Source organism: Opisthocomus hoazin, chromosome Z, assembly GCF_030867145.1.
Source record: "Opisthocomus hoazin isolate bOpiHoa1 chromosome Z, bOpiHoa1.hap1, whole genome shotgun sequence".
Lineage (NCBI taxonomy): Eukaryota > Metazoa > Chordata > Aves > Opisthocomiformes > Opisthocomidae > Opisthocomus > Opisthocomus hoazin.
In genome coordinates, this window is record NC_134454.1 from 28540106 (window position 1) to 28561574 (window position 21469).

The window sequence follows — 21469 nt, forward strand, 5'->3', positions numbered from 1 at the left end:
CACAGTGTTGTTCTAAGCACGCAGAGAAAATTGGGTCCAGAATTTGCATTTACATGGCACAGAGCCAGGGCTAATATGTCCTGCCTTTCAGCACAGATTGGTAGCTCAGGCTTAGTGCCAAAAATCGACAGGGCTATACAGCTCCAGGCTCTAGAGCAGTCTCTAAGCTGCACTTATCGTGTAGTACAAGCAGGCTCTTAGGAGAAAAACAAGTAGATCAGATGCTCCTTTTGCCACTTACACGCTTTTGAGAGTCCTGTCTCTTTTATTGCTTTACATGTACACTTCTCTCCCTCAGAGTTTTGGAGGCTATTTCCTTATAGTGATGGCAAGTAAACTCTGAGCCCTGGATCCACCACATGGAAGAACATTAGCAGCCACACCCCTACTTGTTTTCCTGCAGCTTCTGCCAGATGGGTTTCCTCCAACCTACCCAACCTTTATTGCTGGGACAACAGAAACTCTTCCTTTGTGCTTGATGTTCCTATCACAGAAAGAGTGGCTGCCAGTTTTGTTTGCATTATGGTTTTGTACACCAAGTGTCAAGACAGCCCGACCACAGCCCCAGCAGCACGGCAGTTTCTTCTTTTCATCCTATGCAAACAATTAAAAAGAAACTACTTCTGCCTGCCAAGTCTGTCTTCTTGCAAGGACACTGACTTTTTCAAACAGACGTATTAGTACAATATGTATCATGTTTCAAAAGGGCTGGTTTGAGAAAACTGGAGAGATATCTTCTAAAAAAAAAAAGAAAAAAAGAAAAAGAAGGAGCTTGTCTTGCAAAGGATATAAACCCAATCAAAGTACCAAACTGCTCTGGAAATCAGAAAACAGCATTTGTTCCAGGAATCAAAAGTAAGGTGTAAGCAAGAAATGAGAGTGCTACGGACTTGAAAAGTTTCATAAGAATATATAGACAGAAAGAGAATGGGAAAAGTTAAGAGTTAAGGAAGGGTAAACTGCTAAAGACGCTCCTCTAGTTATATGTTAATTACTAGCTTTTACTGTTTTAACTAGAATCCCTGTTGAGTACCTATGAAACAGATAAATCCTTACCCTCCACAGCCAGTGATACAATGCCTTGTGTGTCTTCAACTCCATACATTACATCGCAGCGATACACGCCCGCATCACTTGCACGCAGCTTAGAGAAAGTCAGTGAAGCGTCGCCAGTCTCCTCTGAATGGGTTGGAACAGACACTCTGTCTTTGTAGCTTTGACCTATTTTGATGTTGCCATTTTGGGCCACCAGGACTGTGGTTTCTTTTGCATCTTTTCCACTTTTATCCAGTTCAACCTTTGACCATTTGATTCGGAGATACTCAGCTGCATAGCTGGAGGCTATAATGGGTGTGGTTGAGAAGAAGCATGGCAGGACTGAAGTTCCAGAAAGGGATCCCTTTACCAGGGGTTTTTTTTCTGCTTTAACTAGAAAAAGGGGAGAGAAAGCAGAAATCATGTTAGTGGAACAGCAAAAGCAGAAACAGATACATTTCATTGTTGTTTAACAATTCACAGGCATGCAAGACCTGAAATCCATGAACCTTAGCTGATTTGTAACAGTACTGATGAGTACAAGCTAAAAAAATATTTGCACTACTATCCTAGGCTGCTGATGGAGCCCTCTTCAGCTTGGGCAAATTTAATTCACTGCTTTCTGATATTTTCTCTGTCTGTTATGATCACCAAGTTATTGACCTTCTTCAGCAACTGTTGTGAAATTTACAGATGATCTGTAAGAGAGATGGTTTCTTTACTTGACAGGAGGAAGACCGCTCAGAGTAAAAGATGGCGAGTTGTCTCATGTCTGTGGCTGGCCCACAGCATGCATACAGCGGAGCTACTGATGTTTACACCTTGCCTTATCTCACAGTAGCTTGTTCATTCGCTCCTGCTCTAGGAGTAAAAACAGCCCATGACTTCGCACACATAACATCCCTTACTCCATTATTCCTTCAAGCGTTAACAATTTTTATTGCATATGTGCTGAAACAAAAGCCTTTCCAGTGAGATTCTCCCAAACAGTCATTCTTTTGAAATAATTTTCTTGTAGCCTCAGGTACTTTAACACATTGCAGAAATAAAGTATTTCAGGATGTTAAAGCAAAGAAGGAAGTAAAGTGCACAGAAAGTCCCTATTTGGCTCAGACTTGACATGATAGGACCTTTATCATTTTTTATGACATCTGCAGCTGCAAACACTTTGCAGTGAAATGCTTCCATCTGACAATATCCTGAGGGGAAAGTTGACTACTGTTCATTGAACCTGCACACAGCAACTGTGTGAAGAGACGATTTCTGTTAGATTTTTTTTTTGTGTGTGTGCTGTTATTTCACCATACATAATGGCTTAATGAAGATCAAAAGCTGATGCACAACAGTATCTGTCTCACCTCTTTCACTGTTCTGCATTCTAACATTTTCTGAAAGGTGGAACATGCTGGTCATTAATCTGGAGTGAGCTAGGATTCATAAAGTCTAGAAATACAGTAACTTCAAATACTAGCCACCAACAGAGTGATACATGAAATAGGAGACACCAGCACATGAAAATTATCTACCAGTTTACCTATCATCAAAAATATAATCTCTCTATAAAGAGTAGAAGACTGGAGGGGAGAAGGAAAAAAAGCAAAAATTACTCATTAACTTGATTATTTTTAGTAGAGACAGATGACTTCATACAGGATAAAGTCTTGATGCTACTGTCTAAAAAGGTTCAATGCAAGAATCATCAGCTTGATGGCCACGTATTTTAATAATAAAGTACTAATGAAAAAAAACCAAAAAGAAATTGACTGACCAAGGAAGACCCTGGAGTTTGAACGGAAGACCTCAGGTCCTTTCCGTCCTTGCCTACCTAACTAGAAACACTTCGGAACACAATGCAGATACACTCAAGGTGACTGTGCCAAAATTGATTAGACTGGAGACAGTATAACAGCAATGGGGTAGTGCTGTGCCAAAACAGCTGCGTTGCACCCAAAGCTCAGCTGAAAAGTTCACATGGAACAGCACTGAGCACTGAGCGTCTGAGCATGTTTACCAGCAAGATGATCACTCAGCAAGATCCTCTTTCCTTGGAAAACTGGGAAAGACAAAAACAGGTCCAATATAAAACTGAAGACTGGAAAATTCACAAGGCTTGAAGACAAAACTGTAGAAGTTACTGAAGACTTAAGACTAGCTCAAAAGCTTTGATTGCATACACACTTCATAAGGAAAAAAATTCCATTGAGTTTCTATTTCTGTAAGGAAATAAAAAAAAATCCATTGAAGTTTGGTTTTTTTTTAATTTCTGTTAGGAAATAAAAACATAACTCACCTAGAGTCACTGATTGCTTAAAACTAGAAAGGACTGATTTTATCCTGAAGATGTACAGTATGGAAACACCACTGCCTTTTATACCACCTTTAATCTCTCGAAACTTCACTGAGTTACAGTGGGTTAGAGACAAAGAAATAGAATGAATACTCAGTCCTATCAGTTGTGATGGAATTGCTGCCAAATTGCACAGGTGGGAGATTAAGATCCATCTCAAAGTATTTAGTATTTATTATGATCTCTTGTCATCTATATACATTACAGGAACTTCTTAAATGAAAAATTACCTAATTATCCTGACTGACAGAATTTTAATAACTTTTGAGAACATTGTTTCTGTTTATGCGTGATCTGGAATATCAGCACTGAACCCTGAGGAAATTTTCTCTCTAAAATTTGTGTCTTTACATCAGCAGACCGAAACTCTTGGCAAACACCACATGTCGTCATGACATGCAAACCAGATTTATCATAAATTGGGCTGCACCCCAGAACAGGAGACCATGCCCATCTAGCTGTAGAAAGCACTATAAAAAACTATACAAAAGCACCCTTTGTTTTGATGAGAGGAGAGGAGAGTCTCCTTTTCAGCCACTTTCAACGGTATGTGATAGACTATTCCTTAGAAAGGACATGGTGGGCAAAAACACAAAACTAAACGTTTTGTAACTGTTTGCAAATTGGAACGCAAGCTGATAAAAAAAAAAAAAAAGGTGTTTGCCTATATTGTTTTATACCATATCTCCACCTCATCATGTAGGACCTAGAATACTTGTAACATCACATACTTTTGAACAAGAGGATGGTTTTGAAATGACTAAACAGATTGGCATTTAATATAAGCATTTTTTTCTGCTGCTAACTAACATGTATCACTCATGCATAATTAATTTCTTAGGGAAAATACATAGACAATAAAGGAATAAAATACACAGCTAAGTCCAAATCACCTGGCCACAAACACATATCTTGGCAGAACTCCCAGCAAAGTCAACAAACGATTTGTAGAAGATGATGGGACTACAGAGTTGGGCCAAGAGCAGCACAATGCAGTCAGATTATGAACAGACTCCGTAGATAGCATGCCTTAGCAGTTGAATATTTTTGTTGTCTTCCCCTGTTTCCAGTATCGGAATAAGCAGCAGAAACAGAATGAAAGCTTCACCCATGAGATGTCCTGGCAGGAGACAGTCCTGTGAGGTCTAACTTACTGGATAGGATTTTGCCACAAATCTTTACTGTCCTATTTTCTCCAAACCTAAAGCTATGGTTATGCATTTGTACCAGTTTATCATGGAGATGATGGTACGTGGCATTGCCTTTCTTTAAAAAAAAAAAAAATTCCAGCTTGACTTTTCCTGCTTTTTTCCCCCCAGCGAAACTGCCTTAGGTCCCCCCTGTCTACCATTTCAGTGGCAAAGTCATCTTATTCTGCCAATGACATATAGCTTGATATCTTTCTTTGAAGCGGGAGACAAACTACAAAAGAAATTTTTGCTTGAGAACAAAGTCTCTTTCCCTAGAATATGTACTTTTTTTCCTGTTGTAAATGTTACAAAACTCTTAAAATAGAAATCTAAATAGAAAAGAAAAAAAAAAAATAAAGAGGTAGAGTTCTGCCCTTTTGTATTAAATTAACTATAACGACCATAACAGTAGGTTTGTAATGGACAAGAAGTCTGAAAAAAAGAGTGCCCTACATGAAGTGACACTGCTTAAAGGAGCAATTATGCTAGATAATTAAGCTTAACTGAACAGAATGTTGCTCCTGAGTATGCAGACAAAAAACACATGCTTAAAGAACAAAAGATTCTATTTATTTTAAGCCAAATTTATGAGACAAAAAAAAATTGAATCTCATTTTTTAGTTTATCAACAACCTGCCTAGACATATGGTATACTGTCCTGCCTACGAGTAGCAATAGAAAGAATTAATTAAATTATGTGTTCTGTTAATCTGGCTACTAACACTGAGCCTAAAAGAAGTCTTTTCATTAACCATAAATCTTTCAATTAAGATAATGGTAAATTAAAATGAATGCGCTGCTTATACAAACGTGTATGAAACTCTGACAGCCCAGGTAACAGACTAAGACCCAATAAAAACCCTCACTGAGTTCTTTACCAGGCGATTTCTGGTCTGATTAAGCAGAATAAGAAAAGGAGGCGTAGAGTGATGAAGAACCAACTACTTTCATATTCTGCAAGAAACACACAGGAAGCCAGGCAAGTGTAAATCTTAGCTGCAGAACTCAACATAACACATGCAGACATCACAGGCAAGCACACATGTATTTTATAGCACATATAGAACATAAACATGATCAGACAAACTGATGTTTAAAATGATATATTATTTATACCTTTGAAAGAACATATCACGCACTGGAATCTAGGGGATTTCTGCTGTCTTCTGGATTACAAAGCTTTCACGAAAGCATACTCACAGCATGACAAATAGTCACTCAAAACTGGCAAGATAAGCTCCAACATTGCTCATAATCACAAGGTCCAGCTTGTAAACTATGATATCCTAACACTAGCTAGCTCACAGTGAGTAAATGCCACACTAGGAGTAAGCGTAAACCTTGCTCGTGAACTTCTGTCATTAATCCTTCACATGCACCAGAGCAAACAGCAAAGGTCTCGCAGAGGGGCACTCCCGTGACCCCAGAAGCTTACACCGTATTTCCTGCTGCCCTTCTGAAAAACATCTTCTGAGAATTTAGAGTTTTATGGAAGCCATGCAAGACCATTCTCAATTTGCCCTCAAAGGAAAAATACTTTTGTCGTTAGCTAAAATGTAACGAGCATGCCTTGCAAACATCTTATGTGTTTATGAATGTGACCATTCACAAAGATGAGAGTGGAGGAGAAAACAAAGACGGGAATAACGGTTAGCAGTAAACGCATAAAACTTTGCATGCTCGTAACTTGCTGTGTTCTAAATTAAGCTTCACTTTTTAAGACCCACAGATTCCAGGATTTACATTTTAAAAATAGCTGCCGATTTCGACAAATTTCCCCGTATTACTCTTGAAAGAAAAATTTTAAACTTTCAGAACAATTTTGCCTGAAAGATTTTTAAAGGAAATGCTACAATGCATCATAGTGAAGTGACTGTTTCATGAAGTCATATGGAGTGACACATTCTTTTTTGGGTATGGAAGCGTAGAAATTTGTGTTTCATGAAAGATTTCAAGGCTTCAATTTTCTATGTGAATTCTGGATTTAAAAAGAATAAAAGTTCAAACTTCAGAAACCTAACTTCGAAATGCAGAGGTATATTTTAGAATTTTTGTTTTTAAACAAAAGAAACAGCTGTACTTGTAAAGACTGTCTGTAATCTTGTAACACTCATCCTCAAAAATGTTATTACACAAACTGACTGACATTTCTACAAAACAGAAGGAGTTGATCCCATAGACTCTATAGGATCAATTAATGAAAAAAAGTGTTCTTCATCTTTGTCTTCTTCACCATGGCCATACTTTGAAAATGTTGAAGACTCTCTGTTGCAAAAGTATTGCCCTCAACTTCACAAATAAAACCCACAAAATTCACAGCGTGTTCTAGGAACACAACGGTCTTTCTGAATTTCTTCCAAAAGATTCAGACAAACCAGGACCAGTAAGAACCTGGTCTATATTCCTGAGAAGTCCTTACTGAGAAGTGCATATAGAACCTGTTAAGTACTAAAAATTCTACTCAAGACCACACAAGCCATTTAAGAGGTGACAGGGTAAGGTGGACAGAGGTGGAATAAGTCAGGGAACTTCTGAAGGTGCCATCCCATGTTCTGCCACTCTAAGGATCCATTCCACTCCTCTCCACTTCCAGTAATGAATGGACCCAGTCCCTGAATTGTGCCTGCACTAGCATCTGCATAAGGCAATGAGTCAGATCAAAGGCCTGACCCAGTGGAAAAATAAACTGCAAGAAATGCCATATGTTGTCTTTCAAACAAGTCGTTTACCTGATTCCGATGGCCATATACCTACATAAACACTACTGTCAGCAAGAAGGAAAGCATGAAAACTAGCACCAGGGGATGGAAAAGGGGCAGGACCATCCCACCCAGTGCTAAAATCTATATGCAATTTGACTGACTGTGGAACTATGCCCTAAGTAAACATGAAGGGACTTTAAATAGGTCACAACAGAAACGTTAGGTTTAAATTTCATCTCAAATTCCTTTGCCTTACTTATTCTGTCTCCTTACATGTTCTCCATCCCAACATTGATTTACAGCGAAATCTTGTCTTCAGACCTCTCTTCATGTGAGTGATGTCCTACCGTTTACTCCATTTGGAAGCTGACTATTGCTAACAGCTCTTCCTTTTACTATACCTTATAAGAGGTACTTACGCCTTGAGGAAAGCTAGAACTTAGAATCATAGAGTGGTTTGGTTGGGAAGGGACCTTTAAAGATCATCTAGTTCAGCTGCCCTGCCATGAGCAGGGAGATCTTCCAGCAAAGCAGGTTGCTCAAAGCATCATCCAACTTGACTTTGAACACTTCCAGGGATAGTGGCATTCACAGCTCCGCTGGGCAACCTGTTCCAGTGTCTCACCGTCTTTTTTCCTACTGTAAAAAATATATTCCTTCTGTCCAAACTAAACCTACTGTCTTTCAGTTTACAACAGTTACCGCTTGTTCTGCCCCAGTAAAAAGTCTCTCTATCTTTCTTATAAGGCCCCTTTAACCAAGTAATTTATCAAACACAAACTTCCAAGATCACCATGTAGACTTACATTGCAAGTCTGTGACCTCTTCTGATAATCACTTACTTTGCCTCTCTGAATGCTTCATAGGAACAAATTTATTAAATGTCAGCTGTTAATCCAAGATCCATACCTCAGTTTACACTTAGAGACATTATACTAAGTTAAAAACTGAGAGGAGAACAAACCTGTCTCAGCCCTCCATGAATAAGAAAACGGAAGCTCAGTTTTAGTGGCCTGGCCTCTGCTTGAAGCCTTGACTCTGTTGTTGCTGAAGACAAGTCTAATTGTCCTGGCCTGTTGCATGTTTAACTAAGAACGGAAAAACAAAACCAGCTTTAAGGAGAAAGTGATAGTAGGAAATACTAAAGAAAGGTGCTCTCAACCTGCCTGAGGAAAAAAACGCCCACTTTTTTTCAGTTGGTTCCACTACACACAACTGTCTTTTCTGTTATGTCACAGGACTATCCAAAAACTTTGCTAGCAACAGTGTCCAAGCTGGGAAGAAAAATGAGTAGATTTCATTTTCACAAAGGCTAAAATCAGTTCAAAGATACCCTAGAAAGAACAGAAGAACAAAAAAGACCCCCCCAAAAAAAAACAAAAAGGGAAACAAAGATCAAGAAAATCTTGCTTTGAGGCTTGGGAAAGCTATTATCCCAATTTTGTGAGTCTGCAGCAGCTGTAGGGGCCTTTTCCTTACTAAAGACTTGAGTCAAACTTTTAAATAACCATGGCAACCACATATGAATAGATACTTCAGATTTAGCATGTAATCACTCCTCCTTTCCACCCAAACCCAAGACCTGCAGCTGCCCTAACATATCCTTGCTCCAGACCCCAGCAGCCAAGGGATACACCACCAGGTTGGCTCACACAACAGGGAGCTGGCAGCCAGACTGCCCACTCCAGATGCATGTCCCCTTGGCAAATCACAGGGCAAGGCACAAACTGGGGCTACTGGTTTCCCCTTATCCCACTTGCACATGGCACCTTTCACCCTGAATACAAAGAGGGTATGGGCTGTGACCCGTAGACGCAAAAGGCTGCTGTGCCATGACATACATGAGCACACAGATCGGGATCCAGCTGGGAGGTATGCCAGACTGGCATTCCTGTAGCCCAAAAACTCCATTTCATTCACCACTTCTGCAGCCTCGCTCGGTCTGTCCCAGGAACCCGCTGCTGCTCCTGTGCCGCTGGCACCGTTTGCTGCTCCGTCTGTGGCATCAGGCTAAAGCTCCCATGGAAGGTATCTGCCCTCCACTAAAATTAGTCCCCCTTGTCAGCCCTCACCTTCTCTACTGCAAGGAGCTTCTTAGTGGATCATGGAAAATGAAGGTGAGAGACATGCCTGGCCAACATGTCCAACATTTCAGAAGCGCAGGTTAAAGCATTAAAATGCATTCTTGAATATCTGGAGAAGGCAATCTGTTTTGCTTTACAGAATGTAATCCTGTAACAACTTTATTCTTACTTGAATTATAGCAATGGCACTTACAATCCTCAGGAAACATCAGACAGGCATGTAAAAACCTTGTCAAAAACATGCCAACCCACCAGGAGTTTTCTGTATAAATCAGCAAGGCAACGAGGACAACATTGAAACAACGTTAATTACACAATGCAGCATAAGGAGCAGCAGAGGCAACACCAGCAGCGGAATCTCCTGAATTTGGGTTGTTTCCTGAGTGCTGGGAAATACCTTTCTGATTGGACCACTAAAATGAATTTTAATAAATGGTTCTGTGTATAGCAGACTTACCTTTAGGCAGCACGTATGTTATAACTAACGTAGAATACATCCATAAGATACTTTTTATACTTAACAACATCTTGACCTACAAATAAAGAATAAAGGAGCAAGTGGTTAGTATTGCATCGTGTCCTTATCAAGTGTTATAACTCAGTACATCAAAATCTGTCATTGATATTAGAAGCAGTCATCTACTCAAAAGAGATGTTCAGCAGGACAGTGAAGAACTCTTAGTATATTGATCTTCTGCCATTTTATTCACTGTTTTAAAATTACTCCCAAACAGTGGAAGCAGTATATGAGTATAATCTGATTACATTTTCCTGTGTTGTCTGCCAGTTCAGATCCAACCTCTGGGTAGTTTTATGTCCATAACACAAAGTACTCTGTCATTTAGCAACATGTAAAAACCTGGTTCATGACAGGAGGGGCTCCCCATGACAAACTTCTCATAAAATTTGATAGCGAGCCAATGTCCGTGCTATGATCCTTCCCGTCTGCAAGTAGGTTGCCGTAAGGCTTCCTGCTTTCAAGATTTCTCCATCTAATATTTTATGGTGGAAATTTGTTATAATGACAATGTGTCCCTGTCAAATACAGATCCATAATGAGTTTCACGTTATTGAGTCCAAAGTGATACTCAGACATGCGAGTTCTCTTTGGGTTTGCTTCTCATTTCCTTTACAGGTTCCACCTTCCAGCAGCTGAAAAGTTCTTCCCACATATCATATGTACATAACAATACATTGCATGTTCATAATAGTGTATCTTCATTTTTATTCCAGTTCTTAGTTACACATGATGAATCTGTAAATATCCCAGTAATTCGAAGAGCACACTAACAAAAGCATTGCAAGCCTCATAAATGTCTATTATTATAACAGGTTTATAAACAGCCCCTCTTCTGTATCATCACGCATACCTACCAGGTAGCCAACATAAGAAATAATTTTCAGCAACAGTTTATCAAGCACTGCCGTTGAAAATTTTTTATGACAAAATCCTGGGTTTCCTGATATTGCTGTCAATATGAGGCCTCATCTGGAGTACTGTGTCCAGTTCTGGGCTCCCCAGTTCAAGAAAGATGAGGAGCTACTGGAGAGGGTCCAGCAGAGGGCTACAAGGATGGTGAAGGGACTGGAGCATCTCCCCTACGAGGAGAGGCTGAGGGACCTGGGCTTGTTCAGCCTGGAGAAGAGAAGGCTGCGAGGGGACCTTATAAATGCTTATATATACCTGAAGGGTGGGTGTCAGGAGGATGGGGCCAAACTCTTTTCAGTGGTGCCCAGTGACAGGACAAGGGGCAATGGGCACAAACCGAAGCACAGGAAGTTCCATCTGAACATGACGAAGAACTTCTTCCCTCTGAGGGTGACGGAGCACTGGAACAGGCTGCCCAGGGAGGTTGTGAAGTCTCCTTCTCTGGAGATATTCAAGACCTGCCTGGACAAGGTCCTCTACAACCTACTGTAGGTGACCCTGCTTCGGCAGAAGGGTTGGACTAGATGACCCAGAGAGGTCCCTTCCAACCCCTACCATTCTGTGATTCTGTGATTCATTTGGGCAAGTAATCTGAACTGATAGTTTTTTCCAGTCCAAGAGAGATTACAACCAAAATGCTTTAAGGAACTGTGAAACAGAGATTTAATAGATATGCATCTGTGTTATAACTATGGAACTTGTATTGCACATACATATTTCAGCATTTTTTACACTCGCATTTTAGTTCTTTAGTACTTGCAACTAATGCTTTAGGGTTAAAACATTAACTTGTAACTCCACAAGCTATACTGAACATGACAGCAAGACACACAGAGAAACATCTTCAGAAAACTGGTGGTGACATGTTCAACCTCAGGAAAATTTTCTCCACAGCTTACAGCTGCAGCTCAAACTTCACATGAGTCTGTGTGAATTGGCATCTATCCTGCAGCGGCTGAACAGTTCAGAAAAGACGCAAAACATCTCAGACCAAGCCTTTCCAATGAGGCAATCTCTAACATAACAGCATCATGATAAAAATTCCCACCCAAAAGGGCTGAAAACCCAAGGGCTTTTCATTCCCTATATGTGGATGGCCGGAGCCGGCTGGTTACACTAGGAAACACATGCTGCAGCCCATTCCCAGGGCGTGGAGGAAAGAATACAGCTGCTTTCTGTAGAGCAGACTGCACGCTGCCAAAGACGCCCCATGTCTGCTTCAGGCATTCAACAGAGCTGAGTGTATAATGTGATATCACTTATTTTGCAATATTCACTTCATAGAATTTTCACTTTTATGACTGAATCCCAAACAAGAACTGGGATTTCTTTGACTTCATTCAATTTGAGCCCTATCTGCCATAAAAGATTTTCCAAAGACACACGCCCCCCAACACCATCCAGCTAGAGTTTTATCTCTCCCTACACTTACTCAAGCCAAGCCGTACATGGAGAAAACAAAAGTGGCTATTTAATAACTGACATAAAAAATCCATACTCTGTCCTGGTATACTATGTATGCCCTAGTAATTCCCTGTAGGAACTTGTTACGAGTGAGGAGGTTGCACAAGATAAGAGCTGCAGATATCGAAGTCCTTTTAGTGCCATGGACCAGCTCTGAAATACAGACAGTCATGTGTTTGCTTAGATAAACACTTAAATGATCCTCGTTACTACACAATGTTTTACAAAAAAGAAAGGTCAAGTTGAGCCTACAGATGTGCACAGACTAGAAGGTCCATCAAGCAACCCTCGTATCCTGAAAATGCTGGAAGCTTCAAGCATCAAACCCATTGCAGACTAGCTCCTTCAGTAACACAAGCACTCTGGAGAGAGCACAAAAAGACGACCTGCAGAGTTCTCCACCTTCAGAGGCGGTGAATACTGGGCCCATCTGCAAGACAACGCGAAAGCTCTAGCCCCTGTGAGAGCAGAGCAGCTCCAGACCTCCTTTTAAGATGTTCTGTCCACATATGTTTCTCACGCGTCACACACAGGCTACATTAACAGCTACACAAAAATTAAGAACAAACTGTTTACAAGTTTAGCTTTCCTTGTTTACCCTTATGCTTTATCTCCCTCCTCCCCCAGAAAGCAACCTTGGCTTTTGGGAACAGAAACAAGAGAATCAAAAGAAATTCACTGAGAAGAACAAATTATTTTCTTTCCCTTGGAAGACGGGCGTGCTGTACCTGAACAGGGCTGGTTGCTTTTTGCAGCCACCACCTGCTCCACTGTACCAGCCCCTACCAGGAGTATCTGCATGCTTGGTACATGCCAGTGGAAGGCCCATTGCCATCAGGACTCCATTGCGATACTGCCACAATAACAGGTGGTGTAACCACTCGCACGTGTGGTAAGATGACAAGCCCTGCTGCCAGGCTCAGAGCCAGCTGAGCCCTCTACCATTCCAGAGCACAAGGAAGACCTCATCTTCCCACTCCGCTCCACTTTGCACACAAGCATTGAGTGCTGATCCTCTGAGGTCATGCTGGCGACCGCATTACAAGTGCAATTTGAGGGATCTTGTCGAAAAGAACCTCGCATCTTCAGCTTCCAGTCGATGGACACAATACATACTCCCACAATGAAATATGAAATCAGAAAGACAACTAAGGAAGAGTAATTTTCAAGGTATCCTGTGACTGCTGAACCCAACCATCAGTACGGAAGAGGGCATTCAATGGCTGTGACAGCTGCTTAGCCTTTTACTGAGTCATGCAGAAACTACACTTGCTGTGCCAAGAGCTCAGATAGCTCAAAAAAAAACTGTGCTGTTTGAGCAGGGAGTTTAATATGAGGCACCTGCCAAAAATCCCCACCCAACTCTCGGAAAACCATCGCTCCATCTTTTCTTTTCCTAAATTTCCTCTACCTTGAGGCACTTACTCAAGCAACGACTAACACAGTGGGAAGGGTCAAATTTTCAATCCTCAGGCTCACAAGCATGATTCCCATGCAACCCTCCATACACAAGGGTTTTCACACTCTGGTCCTTGGTGGGCTCCCATAAACACTCCTGGGTTACTGAGCGCTGTTCTACTACAGCTGCCAGAATTAAATGTGCAATTAGCCCTGCCACCCTCTCCAAACGACAGCACGCAGACTATAGCAGCAGTAGCTCCCCCAGCCCCCCAAGGCAGGCTAGCTTAGGAGAAGGTAGAGTTCTGCAGACCTGGTACCAGCCATCCTCCTCAGGAGCCATAGCAGAGGCAGAGGCTGCTGCTTACACCTAACACCCCAACTCCCGTTCAGTGCTGCCCACATTTCCAGGCCGCCGCTGTCAGACTTGAGTGCTCCTGCCTCCTCTCCTTTTGCTGGCAGAGGCTGCCGCTGACTGTGCTCACTTGTAGCCCTCTCAGCAATATCCCTGCTCCAAAACCGGTTTGTATTCCCCATTCCTGCACTCTGCAAAGGCCTCTGCTGGTTGGCTGCCGTACTGCCCCGAAGTCCACTGTAATTAGCCAAAAATCCTTCCTAACCATACCTTTCTCCACAAGCTTTCTTTTTTTTTTCTCTCCCCTTGGTGTCACTACACCTAGAGTAAGAGAAAGCCATAATACTACAAGCACAGTAAGAAAATCCTGCCAACTCAGGACTGCAAGACTTGAGTAAGTGTTTAATTTCCACCTTCTGTTAAAAAAGTATCTCACTTAATGTGAGCAAACTTGGGTTGCCCGCTGGCTGGTTTCCAACTGGACTGATCCATTTTATTAGGAGTCACAGCAGCCAGACGGATCTACAGCAGTAATCTGCACTACATTTTTAAACTGGATGCAATGCTGAACACAGCATCTTTTAACCAAAAGATTCCAAGTCCTTGACAAACTTCGTATATTCAAAAACTAGCAGCAGAGGCTCGCTCCGTGGGGGGAGAGCAGGGCTCCTATTTTTGCAGGCACAGCTACCTTCCCTTACCACAGCAAAAAACTCGTAGGAGCAATAAGTTCTGATCAAATTCCAGCTCGTGTTTAGTTTACAGTATAAGCTTGATCTCACACCAATGCTATTTTAATTTAACCAGATGGGAGAACATCATGTCTCTCTTTCCATTTTAAACTCCAGGTTAAGAAAGACAGGGAATTGTCGTGGTGTGGAACAGACTAAAACCATCCAAAAACTATTCCCAGTTTCTCTGAAGTTGGGACAAAGAGAAATCAGCTACTTTCATAGAGGTGACACTGTCTTTAAAGGCTGCAGCTTCCCAAGTCACACTGAGATTGATTCAGCACGTGCTTTATAGCTGTATTGCAAAAGCAGGACGTGTTCCTCAAACACGTAAAAAGCAGCCTCTGCCCATTGAACCTCCTTGCCTGCATAGTGAAAGTCAGGTTCACATAAAAAAAAAATTAAAAAAAAGAAAGGGGAAAAAACCCCACAAAACCTTAACAGGATCTGGCACTAGAGAAGTGAATCGAGGTTGCTGCTCCTACTAACGGGTAAAACAGTAAATTACACAGCTTGCCAGTGAAACCCCGGCAAGCTGGAAGTGACCGATCCCAGACACAGCACACCTCTTGCCACCTTCCGAGCTCCGCCAGAAACCTTCACCACTGCCACCCCTCCTCAAACGCGCAAAGTCTGCGCTTTCTTCTGCTTTTGCAGTCCTTTGATCCTCTCATGCCACGCGGACACGCACCAGCCTTGCGGCCGCAAGTGCTCCCTAATTAACTTTCCCAGTTTCACCACGTCTCCACCATTGCGTGCGATTGATTAGCCCACCGTACTGCCACACAGCAGGCGCCGCCTGCGTCCAATGCAACAGCGGCCCCTGCTTAGCCCACCATGGCTTGCAAAGCTCCTCCCAAGGGCCCCAGGAAGGTCCTGGGGGCACCCGGTGTCATCCCTTACCGCACCGGCAGCCTCAGGGGGAACTCACAACAGCCACGGACGTTCTCCCGCCCCGCCTCTCCTCAGCGCTGGAGCCACACGTGAGGAGCAGCGGTGGTGAAAAAGGTGCGAAGGCGCGGCTGACGGGCACGACCCCGCCATGGCGGGGCTCAGCACAAGGACAAGCGCCATCGGCCGGACCGGGGCTTCCTCAGTGCAGCTGACAGGCTCGTCGGGCGTCGTCGGGAGGCTGAGGGTGCTCCCGTCCCCCCCTCAGCCGGGACCGGCGGCCGCCGGGCCCGCCTCAGGACCCGAGCGCTGAGAGGGCCCGGCTGGAGAGGGAAACCCGCCGGGCCCGCCCCACTGTCACACACCGCCGCCGGGCCGCGGTCCCGGCAGCGCGAGGAGCAGCCCGAAACGCCGCGGCGACAACTTTTAAAACTTATTTTATTGTTATTTATTAATTATTATTCACAACGAAGATGATTTCCCCCACACACACCCCCTTCCGAGGGCGCGCGGGAGAAACCGGGGAGCCCTCTGGCGGGAAACGGCCGGCCGCAGAAACGACGCAAGCCCGCCGCGCGCCGCCAGGGGGCGCCGCAGTGCCGCCGCCGCGCCCGGCCCGGCCCGTTCCTCGAGAGCGGCCGGGGCCGCGCACGCCTGAGGCGGGAGCCCCAGGCCCCGGCCCGCCGGGTACCCCCCCACCCCCAGCAGACCCCAGGACCGGCACAGCCGAGCTCCGGCACAGCCTCTGCCCCCGGCCCCTCGTCCCGGGGCCGGGCGGGCCCGCCCCGCCGCCTCAGCAAGGGCTCCCCCGCCGGGCGCTGCGCCCCTCTCGCCCCGCCGAGTCTTACTCCTGTTGGGAACGTCCCCTTACCCTCAGCTTTCCTGAGAGAAAAATACCGAAAAAACCCAACCCCTCCCCAACATTTGCACTCCTCCATCCCAGGGCAGGCTTCTGCAACACGTTTCGACACTCATTCTTTTTTAGAAAAGAAAAGAAAGAAAAAAAAGAGAAGCCACCGGGGCTTGATCCCAAGCGCCGGTGCGCGGAGGGGTAGGGGGCGGCCGGGCAGGACGTGACGAGGGGGACAATGAGGGCTGGCCCCGGCCTCCGCCCGCTCCCCGTCGCCCCTTTGTGAGGGGACGGAGCCTGGGGCCGGCCCGGGCGGGGGGAGCTGCCCGCCGGTCCCATCGCCTGCCCCGGGACCCCGATCCTCTCCCGATGCCGCAAACCCCCCGCCCTCCACCACCCACCCGCGTTTTCCCGCCGTCGGGACTCCCTTAATTCCTCCCACGACGCTCTCGCTTTTTTCTTCGCGCAACAAAGGCGAAGCCCCGAGGAGCGGCGGGGGCCGGCAGCGCCCCGGGAAGCTGGGGGGGGGGGGGGGGGGTTCGCCCCGCCGACCTTGCAATCCCTCCTCCTCCTCAACCCACCGCCCACCTCTTCGGAGGGGAAAACGTGGCTTGGGGGGAGGGGGGGACAACACGGGGGAGACGGCCCCTCCCCGCTCGGGGAGATGCTGCCCGGCGAGCCCCAGCCCCGCTCTGCCCTCGGAGCAGCTTTCCAGGAACGTCGGGGGAAGGAGAAGGGATGGGGGGGAGAGGAGAAGGGACGGGGGGTGTGAAAGGAGAAGGGATGAAAGGAGAAAGGGTGAGGGGGGAGAGGAGAAAGGATGAGGGGGGGAACACAGCAGAGCGGAGGAGAGGGAGCCCACGCTTTTCACAGCCCAAGGAAACCCGGTAGCCGGGAGAAAACGTGTGTGTGTCCCCCCCCCGTCGCTCCTGCCCCCCGGGTGCATTGTGTGCCGGACACCCGCACCGAACCGCGTCCTCCCTCCTCGCTCCCCGGCCCCGCCGCTCGCCGAGGTCCGGCTCTGCCTCTCCGGCCGCTCAGACAACCGACACCAAAGGCTGCTGTCAGGGCTCCCACTCCGAAGTCTTTTATTTCAGAGTTTTCTTTGTTCTCCCCTTCGCACTGGGGCGGGGGGGTGGGGGGTTCGTGGGTCCCCCGAGCATCCCTTCTCCTCTTCCCTCGTGTGCCGTTGAACTTACCCCAGGTTGTTTAAATTCACCGGTCATCGCTATTCTCTCCCGCCTAAGGTCTGCGGTTCAACTCTTTGTCCCTGAACAGGTACCAGCAGCAAAATAACTGTTTTAAATCTTACGCTAGGTGTTTGCTGCCAGTCATGTGTAAAGGGAAAAAAAAAAACAATAACAAAAAAAACCCACCAAAAAAAACCAACCCATAAAGAAAACCCAACGGGCATTAAAAGAGTTACCTTAAAAGGTAGCGTATTGCAGAGACTGCAAAAAAATTCACAACGTGGTGGCTCAGGCTAGTCCAGAGATCCCAGCGGCCGCATGAAAGAGTAAAATCCCCTGGTCGGCGGTGGAAGGAGACGGCGGTTCCGGGGTCCCCCCTTCTCCCAGACCTCGGCCTCCCCTCCCGCACCTGACTCCGAGCCGCGGAGCCCGAACCGATCTGCGGGCACCGGCAGCTCGCCTGCAAGTTCAAATGCGAGCCTCAGCCACCCATCATTATTATATCGTTTGTACCGTCAGCGCTGCAGAGGAGGGGCGCTGGCTCGGGGAGAGGAGGGTTCACAAGCTCTGCAACGGCCTCCTCGCAATTTGCAAACCTCCCCGGGCGCAGCAGAGCCCCCAGCGCTTCGCCTCGGCGGAGCGGCGAGCCCCCGGGGGTCGTGTCTGTGTGTCTGTCTGTCTGTCTGTCTGTGTGCGTGTCAGCCCCCCAGCCCGGCAGCGAGACCGAAATGAGCGGGGATGATGGATGCGGGACGGGTCCCTCCGCTCGCCCGGCACCGAGAGGCTCATTGTTCCCCAATTAAACAATTAACCGGGGAGAGAATGGAGAGACCTCCTCCACCCCGGCTCCCGAAGCCGGTTGAAACGGGGAAAGTGGCCGGGGCCGGAATCCCTTTTCCCCCCTTTGCCTCCCCAGCCTCCCTCCGCGGAGGTTGCAAGGGAGGAATATATCGGTGCTTGTTCCAAACTTCCCCTGACGGTGCCAATTCACAGGCAGTCTCCCATCGGCAGCCTCCCGAGCCAAGCTTCTCCACCCTAGCTTTACGCATCTCCAGCCACTTTTTTCCTTTTCTTTTTTTTTAACTTTTTCTCTTTTTTTCCCCCTTCTTTTTTTTTTTAAGATTAAACTCCGCATGTTGTCCAAACCTCTCGGAGATGAAGTCATAAGCAGAACTGTAAACCACCCTTTTACAACGGACTTTCACCGATTAAAAAAGGGTCTAGCTGTGCTCCTCGGGCAGCTTCTCTCCCAAAAAGTGCCCATCCTGGTCCGTGACAGACGCCTGAGGCACCCCTCACCAGGCACAAAACACTGGCAGGAGTGGTGCCTCGGGCGTGCTCACCCTCAGAGCAACCTGTCCCACAATCCCCCCTCCTCCAGCAAGGTGTAAATGGTGGAGCCAGAGAAGAAATGCCTGGAGAGGTAGGTGCGTCTGATCGCATCGCGCTGGGCACTTTTTTGGCAGCCCCAGGTACAACTGTTGGGCAGAGGCGGCAGGAGTTCCTCCCCAGCGCCTCTCGCCGTTATTGTTCCAGCTACTCTGTCCCCAGAGTCGTGCTGACGAGTTTGAGACCAGCGCAAATCTCTTGTTTCCAAAGACAGCCCTTGGTGCCAAGCTAGAGGAGCGGGAAGTGGAAGAGATGACAGCCAAGCAGGGGGAGAGGGGAGACCTGGCGGCTTGAACCGGATGGGGTTTGTGCGAGCTGTTCACTGGGTGTGAACGGGGCATGACCTCCGCGTGAAATCCTGACCTCACCTTCACGGGGCTGGTTGCTCTTTCCTCCTTAAACAGGGTAAATCCACAATCGCTTACTTGCTGGCAAGGGCCCTGAAGAGGGGCTGATCCCCTTCTCCCGTGTGGACACAGGCAGTGTGCAGCAGCCCCCCTACCAGTGCCGCCTCCCCTGACACCAATCCCTCCAGTTTCTCTCTCGTGGATCGGTCCCTACACAGCATGCATGCCTCCTGGGCACTGAGCTTGAGAGTTTCTCAACCCCTGAACCTCGTGCAGCGAAACGGTGGAGAGAAATGCCAATTCTGTGCTTTCAAACAGGCACCGTAAAGAGTGGTGGGCATATTTTTTGAGGATTTTTAATGCAAATCCACACAAAGGCATCGCAGCTCATACGAAGTCATGGGAAGGGGGTTGTCAGAGTTAACGCCACTCTTTGCTAGCCTGGACTTCCCTGCCCGCCATGTGCAGAGGGCCACCCTCGCTGCTCAGGCTGTGCGCGCACCTGCTCTGCGCAACGTTGTAATGAAAAGAGAAAACTAACACTGAATTTCTCCAACGTCGGTTCAGATGAGCCTCCTCAGCTCTGCCAGACACAACGGGGTTGTGTGAGACGCACAGTTGGGGCACTGTTCCCTCCCCTCGTACAATCTCAGGCCCCTCTCCGGCTGCAGGGGACACACAGATAAGGTGGGAATCTCCCTGGACAAATCCCCTCCTTTTCCACCAGTCCCAGTGTCCCGTTCCCTTTTCTGGGCACAGTGGTGGGACCCCTGCCACCACCCTGGGCCTGAGGAAAGGACATACCCTGTGGCATCAGGTATCTCCACTTCTCCAGGCCACCCACCAGGACAAATGGGGAACTCGTAAATGACCAGGCATTGCCATCAAACTGAGGGTAGATCAGCTGTCCCCTCTAGCCTCCACCATCTGCCCCATTTTTCCAGCTCCATCGGCTCTCACTCCGCTCCATGCCTTGGCTTCAGGCGGGAGGGGCGGTCTTTAACAAAGCAGAAGCCACCTCTGCAGCCCTGGTCTTGTTTCTCCACCACCTCTTGGCTACTGGAGATGGAACAACTGCTCCTGGCAGAGGAAGGGGAGCGGAGCCGGTGGCTCTGCTCTCCCTGCCCTGTGGAGATCTCAGCTTTCCCGCAGAGCTGGGCGAGCAGCATCTTCTCGCAGCTGTGGCTGCCCCGGGAGCAGGAGGGACAACCCTGAGTGGGGAAGCTGCAGCTCCCCGTGCCCGCTGAGACACTCGCTGTGCCGGGGGTCCAGTTGCAGAGCTGGCCAACCCTCCCGGGGAGAGGGAGACGACCAGAAATTTGAGGGGGGAGGGGGGCAAGGCACTGCTCCCTTTGCCTACAGGCAACCACCAAGAAGCAACGAGGAGCTAAATCCCGGGGCTAACCCAGCCTCGGGTCTCCTCGCTTGCATCGCCTTTTTTTTTCCACGACGGGAAAGAAAAGAGATTATTTTTAAAGAGAAAAAGCCCCCCCTCTCCCCCCCCCTTTCATCTCCTACCCCCGAATGCCGGAGCCCTGATGGAAACCGGACGGCCAAGCCGCCCATTCAAGGAGCTGCGAAGAAAGCGGAGGATACAGAAACCACCCCTTTCCCCCCCCCCGCTCTTCCTCCTCCTCCTCCTCCTCCCGCCGGGCCCCGCTCGCCCCCGGCGCGGAGCTCCCCACGCCCCCGCGGAGCCTCTCGGCCCCGGGGCTGGAGGCGCGGAGCCCCGCGGGGGGGTGGGGGGTGGGGGAGCAGGGCCGCCCCCGTCGCCTCTCATCTTCCCGGGCGGGGGTAACCGAGCCAGGCGGCGAAGGGAGGGCGCAGCGAGGAGCCCTGTGCGTGTCCCCCCCCCGCCCTTCCCTCCCGTCTAAGCGTTGGGAGGGGGTCTCTGGGCAGGGGGGAGGCTTTCGGGCTGGCGGGACAAAGGCACGGGCAGAGGCATTGGGGTGGTCGCAGAGCCACCACCACTTCCCTATGCGGTGGGCGGTGCTCGAAACGCGGGGCCGGGGAGTTTCTCACCGCGGGCATCCCCGGACTGGAAGAACAACCGTGAGGAGGGAGGGT

The 21469-nt window shown here is 47.4% G+C and overlaps 1 protein-coding gene across 1 annotated transcript in view; it reads right to left on the reverse strand.

Annotated features, from left to right (window-relative positions):
• The window catches only part of VCAN (versican), a 113948-nt gene extending 95802 nt beyond the window's left edge, over positions 1 to 18146 (reverse strand). Inside the window, exons 1-3 of the mRNA XM_075411446.1 lie at positions 17903 to 18146; positions 9816 to 9891; positions 1057 to 1428 (exon numbers count right to left, since the gene is read on the reverse strand). Of these exons, the coding sequence (XP_075267561.1) occupies positions 1057 to 1428; positions 9816 to 9885 (442 nt within the window). The 5' untranslated portion in view covers positions 9886 to 9891; positions 17903 to 18146. The remainder of the gene's footprint in view (positions 1 to 1056; positions 1429 to 9815; positions 9892 to 17902) is intronic.
• Between the last annotated feature and the right edge of the window lie 3323 nt (positions 18147 to 21469).